Below are 14,035 nucleotides of genomic sequence, written 5' to 3'. Positions count from 1 at the left end.
TCAATGTTCACTATTTACGTCCTTCAGTTTTTTCCCTACCCCTTACTTGAGTGCAACTGTTATTTTGGATAATGTATGCTATTTTCAGTTTGCACCAGTTCAGTCCATAGGTTTAGGAAGTGCCGGCAATTCTACTATTTTGTATGATGGAGTCTCCATGGCATATCACAGTCTCATCCTCCATCATCATGATAAACTAAGCACCAAGTTGTCCTCTGATGTCCTGACAGACAGAAGTCCCAGTGCAGAGTGATAATGGAAAAGGAGGATGTTGTGTGCCATGGAGTAGTATAGAAGAGTTTGGAAGGTGCTTCATGGATCTGTGGTCGCAGAACAGGTGAGCGGCGAGGTGAGCATTATTTTTGTATTTTTGCACCCTACATATATATTATGCCCTGGAATTTAGACACAGAGTATCATAAGGCACATTTTGATCAGAATTTCATAAATTCCATGTGGATTGAGCACATTCAAGAGAACTGACAAATTCAACTTTTCGTCAGACTGGCTTATCACTATTATCCCGCAGATTGCTGAGCTCATATTTCCTAATATCTTCCGCTTATTCAGTGTCTGCAGAGAACAACCTGTAAAATCTGTAATCTTGACACTCGTCATAACTAAGTAATCTGCAGAACAAAATCCATACTGTCATGTAGCAAAGAACATTGCATTATAGAAGCTTGGTAAAGTTTTATAGAGAAACTGTATCAAGTAAATTGTAACAAAAAGCAGGGACTGACAACGGTGGGTGCAGAGGTACAGTAGCCCCCATGTTCTGGTGTGTGCGGGGGCTGACAACCTTTTTTGTAGATTATATCTAGGTATGTATTATTAAATAATTTTAACATATAAACATAAATTTGGATAAAAAGACCGTTAAATGCCCGTAGGCAAAGCCTAATTTTAAAATCTAGCTCTGCTTAACTAATAGTCATGGCATTTTACTGAATTCCTAAAATGGTAAAAGTTTGAACTTCTAGGAAGGCCCCTGTCACACTGTGTTCTGATCTGTGTTCACTGGTCTCGTCGGGGCCTCTGACCAAACATCCCCCCACCCCAGCAAAACGGGTTTTGGACGCATGCACCAACGGGGCTATTGACTATAATGGTGCACTGTGTCTGGATGTCCGTCTCCAGAAACTGCATATTCCCAAAAATGGGGCAAGACAGAGCACACGCTGACTCGGTCTGCACCATTAAAGTCAACGGCCTTGTCGGTGCATGTGTCCGAAACCTGTTTTGCGAAGGGTTTGGACAAAAGCCCCAACGGGATCAATAAACGTAGGTCAGAACGCAGTGTGAAAGGGGTCCAAGTGATGAACTGATTAATCTCTTTGAAGGGGACCTGTCAGCAGGTCAAAAAGAACCAGTTTTTACTCATAAATTATTCCAACTGCTCCTCTGATTTTTTGGTTTTTGTTTTTTGTTTCTTCAAATCCACCATACAGTTCCAGAGATCTGAGACTTTTTGTTTCGTGCTAATTTTTATGGTCTTTTCAAAGTGGGTGTGGCTCACAGGACTCTTTAGGGGTGTGGCTATAGGTTGCGCTACAATATTACCCTGTGAGTGACACCCCATGGATATAAACCACACATATTATCACTAAATAAAAAAAACATAAAAAAAAAACAAAAAAATACTTTATTTGCAGGATCGGGAATAAAAAAGAAAAAAACCTGGCTTTTGCCCTTTTGACGGGGGCTTTTTAAACATTAGATATTTGTATGTCTGCAAAATCACATGACAGAACGTATGTTTATGGTCTGTAACCATGTAAACACATAGGTCCCGATTCATCATAGCTTTTGCTCATGGTGTAAAAAGCTTTGAAAAGTCGCATAATTTTGTTGCAACTAAAATCAAGCAACATTTGGCATTCTCACGTGATTATTGGATGGCAAGAAGGTGGCAGGATGGGGGCATGGCATTCGCTAGACTACAAATACAACAGGGACTTGAGCGGGATTTGTGGCAAGGCGCAAACATAGATGCACGCCACTTGTCCGATGCTCCTGATTCATGAAGAGGTATACAAGACGTGTGCTATTACGAGGCTCAGTGGCCAAAGTGAAAACTGCAAGATTTCAGTTTTTGTTGCTTTTTTTTTTAAAGATGAAAAAATAAAATTATAAAACAATATATTAAACATGTTCAACATATTTTCATAAGTTATTTTTTATTACACATTTTAATTAATATATCAAATTGATTAACAAATGTATTGAAAATATGTGCACTACCTTTAGATATTAGAACACCATATCCTGTATACTTGTATTTATCCTTTAGAACTGTCTTCTTTAAAAATGGAGTTTAAAGCATTTTTTTTATTATTATTATTATGCTGATCCACAATGTAATTTTAACCATTTCAAAATGATTATGGATATTCTTACAGGTAAGTCTGAAAATGGCTCCCAGATGTGAGCCTAGTTCTGCTTCCCGATCAATTCCCCCTAACTTATAGAATAGAATGTATTACTTAGTAATTAGATATTTAAATTTGACTTATGATAAGTTACAAGAGGATTTAAAGGAGTTTTCCACTACTTTTTTTACCCCCTTGCCATATATCATAGTTCTTCTAAACAATAGCTTTTGTAATAGACTTGTATTGGATGTATACAGTGGGTACGGAAAGTATTCAGACCCCTTTACATTTTTCACTCTTTGTTTCATTGCAGCCATTTGGTAAATTCAAATAAGTTCATTTTTTTTCTCATTATTGTACACTCTGTACCCCATCCCACATCTTGACAGAAAACAACAGAAGTATAGAGATTTTTGTAAATTTATTAAACAATAAAAACTGAAATATCACTTGGTGATAAGTATTCAGACCCTTTGCTCAGACACTCATATTTAAGTCACATGCTGTCCATTTCCTTGTGATCCTCCTTGAGATGGTTCTACTCATTCATTGGAGTCCAGCTGTGTTTAATTAAACTTATAGGACTGGACTTGGAAAGGCACACACCTGTCTATATAAGACCTCACTGCTCACAGGGCACACACCAAATGAGAATCATGAGGTCAAAGGAACTGTCCAAGGAGCTCAGAGATAGAACTGTGGCAAGGGACAGATCTGGCCAAGGTTACAAAATAATTTCTGCAGTACTCAAGGCTCCTAAGAGCACAGTGGCCTCCATAATCCTTAAATGCAAGAAGTTTGGGACCAACAGAACTCCTCCTAGACCTGGCCATCCAGCCAAACTGAGCAATCGTGGGAGAAGAGCCTTGGTAAGAGAGGTAAGGAAGAACCCCAAGATCACTGTGGCTGAGCTCCAGAGATGCAGTAGGGAGATGGGAGAAAGTTCCACAAAGTCAACTATCACTGCAGCCCTCTACCAGTTGGGCCTTTATGGCAGAGTGGCCTGACGGAAGCCTCTCCTCAGTGCAAGATATATGAAAGCCCGCATAGAGTTTGTAAAAAAACACATGAGGGACTCCCAAACTGTGAGAAATAAGATTCTCTGGTCTAATGAGACGAAGATAGAACTTTTTGGTGATAATTCTAAGTGGTATGTGTGGAGAAAACCAAGCATTGTTCATCACCTGCCAAATGCAATCCCAACAATGAAACATGGTGGTGGCAGCATCATGCTATGGGGGTGTTTTCAGCTGCAGAGATAGGATGACTGGTTGTAATTGAAGGAAAGATGAATGCGGCCAAGTACAGAGGTATCCTGGAAGAAAACCTCTTCCAGAGTGCTCTGGATCTCAGACTTGGCCGAAGGTTCACCTTCCAACAAGACATTGACCCTAAGCACACAGCTAAAATAACAAAGAAGTGGCTTCAGAACAACTCTTTGACCATTCTTGACTGGCCCAGCCAGAGTCCTGACCTAAACCCAATTGAGCATCTCTGGAGAGTCCTGAAAATGGCTGTCCACCAACGTTCACCATCGAACCTAATGGAACTGGAGAGGATCTGCAAGGAAGAATGGCAGAGGACCCCCAAATCCAGGTGTGAAAAACTTGTTGCATCATTCCCAAGAAGACTCATGGTTGTACAAGCTTGACAGGGTGCTTCTACTTAATACCGAGCAAAAGGACTGAATACTTATGACCATGTGATATTTCAGTTTTGCTTGTTTAATAATTTTGCAAAAATTTCTACATTTCTGTTTTTTTCTGTCAAGATGGGGGATGGGGTGCAGAGTGTACATTAATGAGGAAAAATGAACATTTTGAATTTACCAAACGACTGCAATGAAAACAAAGTGTGAAAAATTTAAAGGGGTCTGAATACTTTCCGTACCTACTGTAGCTTCTATTAGTGAATCTCAGTAGGGATCAAATAGTACTGGATTGTTATGCAGATTCTTCTTCCTTTTCTGTTATGCCTGATACTACCTTTTAAAGCACAGAAATCAGACACAATTAAAGGAAGTTGTAACTGGGCTCCTGATGGTGGGTGTAGATGTTTTGGAGTAAATCATAATTAGTCTGCCTCACTGTCTCATGCAAGCTGAGCTGACAGTTTCATTCATCAGTAACAGCAGGGGCCGACACCTAGTGAAGTAATCCACTGGACAGCTCAAAAGTGCTGAAATTTGCATAACAAACAAAGTGGGAGGGCTGCATTGCCATCTGACAATTGTCAGATGGGTTGGTACCTATCCTGGGGTGCTCTGATACTTGGTATGTCCCCATGTCTTCAGCAGCACAAGGTGGAGAAGAGAGAGGATATGCTAAGTTCTCTTTCACAGGATGCAGCATTGCAGGATGGACCTTGTAGTACGGTATTAGCACACAGTAAGCCTAGGGAGGGGAAGGGATGGATGTAAATGTGTCGCCCCATTACCTTCAGGTAGTCTTCGGATCCTCTGGGACTTCACGTGATGGCAATCTTCTGGCCGTCGGTAGGTCAGGTTAACTTCTATGGGAATCGTGATGCCATTCTCGGTATTTGCGGTCAGTGGGTGACCGCCACTGCAGTTTAGGCAGCGCCTGGGGTGGATGGTTGATGCAGTCAGTTGTTGTGGCCTCCCGAGAGTGAGGCTGGCCACAGGGCTTGGTGTAAGTGTGTAGTACCACAGGTCGCAGAAGAACTCACACACAGGCAGCAATGTCTTTCAGGGTTTTTACTCACGGTTGATGGTGGTTGTAAGATAACCCGGGCGATACTGTGATGAACCAGGAGGGGAACCAGGTAACCTTCAGGCTGATCCAGGGGTGACTGCTAACTCGCCTTCCTAGCCCTTCTTGTTTTGAGGTGACCCTGACTTGGAGTCCTACGGGGTCACCCAGGGAAGTTGCTTCCGCCTCTTCTCCCATTTCTGGCCCGTTTGCTTGCAGCGTGGACCAAGTAACTCCGGCTGCTTGCCTCCTGTCACTTATGGGCCCCCTCGTTGCTGCGTGGCTGCGGACTCTGTGTGGTTTGGTGAGGCACATGCAGCACCCTCACCAGCAGGTTTAGCAGGCCAATGTAGATGGGTTCCTGCTCTGAGGACCGGTTTCCCCATGTGGGCCTGGCCTACCGGTAGTCCCCTTACTCAGCCACCTCTTGCTACTGCCTAGGTGGTTTTCAGGCGGCACTACAGGGTAGCCGTTCTCCCCCGCCAGCAGCCACTACACCTGCGGGGTCTGACTAGTGACGACCCGCACGTCCTCCTCCTGCGACTGCTCACTTCCGACTTCACTTCAGACTGGTTCACTACTCCCTCCCCTCTGTGCCTGCCACCGCACCCTAGCAGCCAGCTTCTCTACCACACCCCTTGAGTGGAGATGAAGGACACGCTCCCTCCTGGGTCTCCCAGGGGTCCCTTCAAAGGTAAGTGTGTGAGACCTGGTTACTATGTGTCTGTGTGTCCACACCCTAGTCAGCCTTTGGGATTACCTGTTTTGTACTCACTCAGCCTGAGTGCAGTACTCAGTGGCGCCTGACCAGGTCAGGGGCGCCACATAAACACCAGAGCTGCTGCTGGCAGACACCAAGTGATGCTATCTGCATGATAAAAGGTTTATATTACTGTAAGAAGAGTATAGCTGAATTTAGTGGCACATAATAGCACAATTGATGAATCAAAATAAAAAATGAAATTAGTTAGTGGATAACTTCTCGTTATTCTAATTAGGCAACTTATCACCTTTCCTCAGAATAGATGATAACTCGCTAGTTAGCAGGGGGAAACTACTTGGCTCCCTCTGATTCCAAGAGCAGAACTAGGAGATAGTTGAGTTATCCAGTTTCATAGACATTGAATAGAGCTAATGCATGTGTTGTGCCCCTGAACCCATCAGGGCACTACTAGATACTGCATCCTGGCAAAGATGCAGGGCCTACCCCCAGGGACCTGGAAGACCAGTGCTGATACCACCAAAACACATAACATCCCCATTTTCCCACTCCCCATTAGGGATGACTGACTAGTTCAGGACCCAATGGATGGCCATCCAGAGGCGGAGCCAGTCCAGTCCACTAGAAGGCAACCCGGTGGGAGGGGACAGACAGTCAGACACAGTCAGACACTCAAAGAGTCCGTTAGTGACAGTTGAAGGGGACGGACGTGTCTCCAGATGGGGTCGTGTAATAGTGACCTAGGTGGAAGGAGAGTGGTTGCCAGAGAGGGTGCAGCCAGGTACCTCTGGAACCAGAGCACCGATGGGGCACAGGGCCCTAGGTCAGGCGACAGCTTCAGGCAACCTGACAAATATCTGCACAGTGAGGGGACCTTCACGGACCTCACTGACTCAAGAATCTGGTGGCACCAGCAGTAAAGCTTGAGCCATGGACCGGAACAAAACACCGACCCTACATGGTTCGCACTGCCCGCCGTATGGATGAGAGACTGCCAACAGACAGTAAGGGACCCACAAATGCTCCAGGCTACGGGGTTCCACCATCCATTTAGCGGTGCCGGGGAAAGAGACTACCAGGCCACCACACCGGCACTGGAACAAAAGGGACCAGGGATCTGAACCAGCTGTCCTCAGTGCCACAGCTCAACATCACTGTGAGTAAACAGAAGTTACACTGCATCCCCATCTTGTGGTCTCCCTTCTTTCTGCGCCGGATCCCACCATCCACTACCTGGGGCCTGGCCCTGCTTGCAGAGGGCCTACCATCCAGGCTGCCACCACCATCAGCCCCAAAGATAACAGACCTTGCTGCGGCGGTCCCACCACCATAATCGCAACTCGCAAGTGGTGTCACAATACACTACTTCTTTCATCTCCCCTGTACATATTCCCCATTAAAAAGCGTCCCCAGGGTCACAGGACCGGGCAATGGCCATTATACAACCGTGACACATTATCCCCGTACATATACGGCTCAGGACTGAGTACCCCATAGCCCTGGGCGACACACATGCATGTGTTGTCACCACCCAATTCTGACAAGGCAATTCAGAGCTCCATTTTATAGATTAATAAGGGTCCCATGTTGTTCCCGGGAATAAGAGTTTATCTGGGACTATTTTATTTTTTCTCTCATGGGGCTACAAACTAACGGGCAGGTAGTTTCTAGTGACCTGCATGCTCTGCCCATTGTCAGCTCAGAGCGGTCACAGACCGCTCCTACTGGTGATCCTGTTGCTTCACATCAAAAGAACAGCTCTTCCTCTTCCAGGCTGCTCTGTCCATGATGCATGACTGCCAACGTCACAGTCAGCTCCATTCAGTTAGGCAACATGGAGATGGCTGTCAATCAGGATGACACACCTTCAATACAGCAGAACAGAAAAAAGCAGTTGCTCTGTTGACATGATGTCAGCAGAAGTCATTTAAACATCAGTGACTGATCTGAACTGGCAGAGATCAGCACTGGGCAGAAAAGGCAGGAAGTTAGCGACTACCTGCCTGAAACTTCTTAGGCCCATAGGTAAAAAAAAAAATAGTCCTAAATATATATGCACATTGTGATGTCAAAGTACTGGGATTATGCGGATTTGGTGCGGAAATGCCAGTAATACCAGGCCTGGCCGTGGTTACCTGCACTGAACTCCGGAGCCCTCACCTGAGCTCCAGAGTGCAGCCTAGACTAAACTGCGAGCGCCGAGTGATTGATTCCCCAGCGATTGCAGCCTAGACTAAACTGCGAGCGCCGAGTGATTGATTCCCCGGCGATTGCAGCCTGGACTAAACTGCGAGCACCGAGTGATTGATTCCCCAGCGATTGCAGTTTAGTTCAGGCCGGACTGATCTCTGGAGCTCAGGTGACAGCTCCAGAGTGCAGCCCGGCATCTCTACAGCTGTCACCTGAGCTCCGGAGATCAGTCCGGCCTGAACTAAACTGCAATCGCTGGGGAATCAATCACTCGGCGCTCGCAGTTTAATCTAGGCTGCACTCCGGAGCTCAGGTGACAGCTCCGGAGTTCAGTGCAGGTAACTGTATCTAGGCCTGGCATTACTGGAGATTCCTCCAGTAGCCAGTCCTGCAGCTATCTGCAGAAAAGAATTGACATGCAATTATTTTTGCTGCGGGAATCCCGCAGCAAAACATGCAGCTGTCAAAATCTGCCAAGTGCGCGCAGCATTTTTTTCCCCATAGGATTTGCTGGTGAATCACTGCAGAGATGTTATGAACATTTTCTGCAGCGAAACATGCAGCAAATCCGCGGGTAATCCGCGGGAAATTCCATCTAGTGCGCACAAGGCCTTATAACTTCAAGGCCCCTCTGGGTAATATTCAAATTGCCTCTTCAGGGAGGAAGGAGACAAACTCTAGTGCCACCTATTGAAAGTAGCAATCCTACTGACTTTTAGGATTGCTACTTCCAATAGGTGGCACTAGAGTTCGTCTCCTTCCTCCCTGAAGAGACAATTTGGGTATAATGATGTCACAATGCAAGAATAATTTGTATAGTGATGTCACGGTATAAGAATAATAACACTTTAATATCACAGTATAGGGATAATAAACACAGTGATGTCACAGTACAGGGGTAATAAACACAGTGATGTCACAGTACAGGGGTAATACACACGATGATGTCACAGTACAGGGGTAATAAACACAGATGTGACAGTACAGGGATAATAAACACTATGATGTCACACTACAGGGATAATACACAGTTATGTTACAGTACAGAGATAATACACACAGTGATGTCACAGTACAGAGATAATAAACACAGTAATGTCACAGTACAGGGATAATAAACACAGAGATGTGACAGTACAGGAATAATAAACACTGTGAAGTCACACTACAGGGATAATACACAGTGATGTTACAGTAAAGGGATAATATACACAGTGATGTCACAGTTCAGGGATAATACACACAGTGATGTCACAGTACAGGGATAATACACACAGGGATGTGACAGTACAGGGATAATAAACACAGTGATGTCACAGTACAGGGATCATATACACAGTGATGTCACAGTGCAGGGATCATACACACAGTGATGTCACAGTACAGGGATAATACACACAGGGATGTGACAGTACAGGGATAATACACACAGTGATGTCACAGTACAGGGATAATATACACAGTGATGTCACAGTACAGGGATAATATACACAGTGATGTCACAGTACAGAGATAATACACACAGTGATGTCACAGTACAGGGATAATACACACAGTGATGTCACAGTACAGGGATAATATACACAGTGATGTCACAGTGCAGGGATAATACACACAGTGATGTCACAGTACAGGGATAATATACACAGTGATGTCACAGTACAGGGATAATAAACACAGTGATGTCACAGTACAGGGATAATAAACACAGTGATGTCACAGTACAGGGATAATACACACAGTGATGTCATAGTTCACGGCTAATACACACAGTGATGTCAAAGTGCAGGGATTATGCTCTGTACAGGTATAATAATGGTTTTATTAGTTACCCTCATGATCTGTATTGCATTTTACATGATCACCTTTAGTCATCTTTATTTTTCATTAACTCCACTTGGTTGGCCCCCTTTCTTTGCTCTATCACATATGCTACGGTACCACTCATGAGTTTTTTGCCTGGATGACTAATTTAGTGGGAAATTACTGTAATGAGCTTTTCCAAAAAATATTTTTATATCATGTCCCTAATTTTCTTTACATCATTTCTCCAATTTTAACTATTTTAACAAATTTTAATATCTAACTTTCTGAAACATTTACATTTATATACAGTCATATGAAAAAGTTTGGGCACTCCTATTAATGTTTACCTTTTTTCTTTATAACAATTTGGGTTTTTGCAACAGCTATTTCAGTTTCATATATTTAATAACTGATGGACTGAGTAATATTTCTGAATTGAAATGAGGTTTATTGTACTAACAGAAAATGTACAATCTGCATTTAAACTAAATTTGACAGGTGCATAAGTATGGGCACCTCAACATAAAAGTGACATTAATATTTTGTAGATCCTCCTTTTGCAAAAATAACAGCCTCTAGTCGCTTCCTGTAGCTTTTAATGAGTTCCTGGATCCTGGATGAAGGTATATTTGACTATTCCTGTTTACAAAACAATTCCAGTTCAGTTAAGTTTGATGGTCGCCAAGCATGGACAGCACGCTTAAATTATCCCACAGATTTTCAATGATATTCAGGTCTGGGGACTGGGATGGCCATTCCAGAACATTGTAATTGTTCCTCTGCATGAACGCTTGAGTAGATTTGGAGCGGTGTTTTGGATAATTGTCTTGCTGAAATATCCATCCCCTGCGTAACGTCAACTTCGTCACTGATTCTTGCACATTATTGTCAAGAATCTGCTGATACTGAGTTGAATCCATGCGACCCTCAACTTTAACAAGATTCCCGGTGCCGGCATTGGCCACACAGCCCCAAAGCATGATGGAACCTCCACCAAATTTTACTGTGGGTAGCAAGTGCTTTTCTTGGAATGCCATGTTTTTTTGCCTCCGTGCATAACGCCTTTTTGTATGACCAAACAATTCAACCTTTGTTTCATTAGTCCACAGGACCTTCTTCCAAAATGTAACTGGCTTGTCCAAATGTGCTTTTGCATACCTCAGGCGACTCTGTTTGTGGTGTGCTTGCAGAAACGGCTTCTTTCGCATCACTCTCCCATACAGCTTCTCCTTGTGCAACGTGCGCTGTATTGTTGACCGATGCACATTGACACCATCTGCAGCAAGATGATGCTGCAGGTCTTTGGAGGTGGTCTGTGGATTGTCCTTGACTGTTCTCACCATTCTTCTTCTCTGCCTTTCTGATATTTTTCTTGGCCTGCCACTTCTGGGCTTAACAAGAACTGTACCAGTGTTCTTCCATTTCCTTACTATGTTCCTCACAGTGGAAACTGACAGTTTAAATCTCTGAGACAACTTTTTGTATCTTTCCCCTGAACAACTATGTTGAATAATCTTTGTTTTCAGATCATTTGAGAGTTGTTTTGAGGAGCCCATGATGCCACTCTTCATAGGAGATTCAAATAGGAGAACAACTTGCAAGTGGCCACCTTAAATACCTTTTCTCATGATTGGATACACCTGCCTATGAAGTTCAAAGCTCAATGAGGTTACAAAACCAATTTAGTGCTTTAGTAAGTCAGTAAAAAGTAATTAGGAGTGTTCAAATCAAGAAATTGATAAGGGTGCCCATACTTATGCACCGGTCAAATTTAGTTTAAATGCAGCTTGCACATTTTCTGTTAGCACAATAAACTTAATTTCAATTCAGAAATATTACTGAGTCCATCAGTTATTAGATATATGAAACTGAAATAGCTGTTGCAAAAACCCAAATTGTTATAAAGAAAAAAGGTTAACATTAATAGGGGTGCCCAAACTTTTTCATATGACTGTACTGTACTTGGCAGGTTAGATTGTATTGGTGATAGTTGAACCCCTCTGGTGTCTGAAATGAGTATTAATGTACATTGGCAGCTGGGGGTCCTGTGTTACAGGTTTCGGATTGAGGACAGGCATTTTTAACTTCCTTTTCTTTAGACATAATGTATCTTAACTCTGTAGTAAATTGTTCCAATATTTTATGAGGTATGACCAGTTAAAGTTGTCTGCTTTATGCAAATCTCTTTTTGTTAGAGGGATCCCCTAAAAATACGTAAGGTGATGACAAATAATCCTGCTATATTTCCAGCGTTGAGCTGTAAGGCTGCAGAGGAACCTCAGTTCAAGGGTTAAATTCCCCTACAGCAGTCCTATTGGAGAACGTACACATCGCATCATGATGACAGTTAGGGCGGCTTTGCACGTTGCGATATTGCACGTGCGATGTCGATGGGATCAAATCGTAAGTGACGCACATCCGGCGTCGCAGTCGATATCGCAATGTGTAAAACCTTTTTGATACGATGAACGAGCGCAAAAGCGTTGTTATCGTATCATCGCTGCAGCCTCCGACATTTCCATAATGCCGGTGCAGCAACAGGTACGATGTTGTTCCTCGCTCCTGCGGCAGCACACATCGCTGTGTGTGAAGCCGCAGAAGCGAGGAACTTCACCTTACCTGCCGCCGGCTGCAATAAGAAGGACGGAGGTGGGCGGGATGTTTACATCCTGCTCATCTCCGCCCCTCCGCTTCAATTGGCTGCCTGCCGTGTGACGTCGCTGTGACGCCGCACGACCCGCCCCCTAAGGAAGGAGGCGGGTCGCCGGCCAGAGGGACGTCGCACGGCAGGTATGTGCGTGTAAAGCTGCCGTAGCGATAATAATCGCTAGGGCAGCTTTCACTAGATATCGCACGTGCGACGGGGGCGGCACTATCGCTGCAGCATCGGTAACACATTGTTACCGATGTCACAACGTGCAAAGCCCGCCTTAGAATCAATGGGATTTCAATGTAATATGTGAATGGATATTTCCGAATTCCTCAATAGTGAATTTGGATTTACTTTTCCAAAACAAGACAACTCCTTTAATAACCTCTAGAATAGCATGCTTTATAGAGTTTATAGTCTTGCCTGTCTACAGAATTGCCTGTATTACTTTTATACATTTCATAAATGGGAGTAATGGATATTGCACTTTATAGCAAATGCACAGAACCCGCAGAGCCACTTGATGTGTTATTTTTATCTCACTGATCGTAAATGGGAAAAGAACACAAGACTGTGTCCATCTGACCCATCTAATCATAGATCCGCATCCTTTCTCTCCAGATCTTCGGCCGCTGATGGGCCAGAACAAGAAAATGCAATGGAAAATAACCCATACGACTACAGGAAACTTCTTCGGAAAACATCTCAGCGAGATCGCCTTTTACATCATTTTTAATGCATTTTTTAATACAATTATTTGCGTAGTTAGAAGGGTCTTTCAATATTCTTAGATCTTACAAATTCTATTTAACTTTTTATTTATACACTTCTTTTTTTCTGCCGTCCGAAATTTTGTAATATTTTTCTAATTGTATTTTATTTAAGTTGGTGCTCTTTCCCTTCATGCCATAGGTTTTGCATTTTCAATCTCTGATCAATGGCTAATAATAATAATTTTTTAAAAAAAAATCTGCAGTGGATGAAGCATAGAAAGGTTCCCCATTGATCATCAGTTACCTAGGTAGGAAACTGAATATTAATGGATGAAAAAAAAAAAAAAGGACTTAGATGAGTATATCTCTTAGGAATGAAGAGGTCTGTAATTCTTATCATAGGTATGCTTCAACTCTGACAGACAGAATATATATAAAAAAAAAATCACAAAAAAAATCACAAAATTGATTTTTAATTGATGAAGTTTCATTTTCTTGCATGAAATAAGTATTTGCTATACCGTATTTTTCGTCTTATAAAACGCTCCGAATTATTAGACGCACCCCAAATTTAGAGATAAAAAAGGGTAAGAACAAAATGGGGTCCTTCTTATACTACAGTGTTGTCTTACCGGAGGGGGGTGGCAGCGGTGGGGAGCGGGGTCACAGGAGGTAGAGCTTGTGCTGGCAGTGGGCCTGTGCTGCAAATTTCTTGGGAGGAAAAATGCGTCTTATAATCTGAAAAATACGGTAATAAAAAAAAAGAACATAATATTTGGTACAGAAACCTTTGTTTGCAATTACAGAGGTCAGACTTTCCAGTAGTTCTTCACCAAGTTTGCTCACACTGCAGAAGCGATTTTGGCCCA

The 14,035-nt window shown here is 43.3% G+C and overlaps 1 protein-coding gene across 1 annotated transcript in view; it reads left to right on the top strand.

Moving 5' to 3' along the window:
• MYO3A (myosin IIIA) overlaps positions 1 to 13,189 on the top strand; it is a gene marked incomplete at its 5' end in the record, with an annotated part of 269,215 nt that extends 256,026 nt beyond the window's left edge. Inside the window, one exon of the mRNA XM_075316162.1 lies at positions 13,075 to 13,189. Coding sequence (XP_075172277.1) covers positions 13,075 to 13,189 — 115 coding nt within the window. The remainder of the gene's footprint in view (positions 1 to 13,074) is intronic.
• Positions 13,190 to 14,035: the final 846 nt, after the last annotated feature.

This window comes from Anomaloglossus baeobatrachus, chromosome 6 (assembly GCF_048569485.1).
Source record: "Anomaloglossus baeobatrachus isolate aAnoBae1 chromosome 6, aAnoBae1.hap1, whole genome shotgun sequence".
Lineage (NCBI taxonomy): Eukaryota > Metazoa > Chordata > Amphibia > Anura > Aromobatidae > Anomaloglossus > Anomaloglossus baeobatrachus.
The sequence above is the reverse complement of the archived record's forward strand: the minus strand, read 5'-3'. Positions and strand labels throughout refer to the sequence as shown.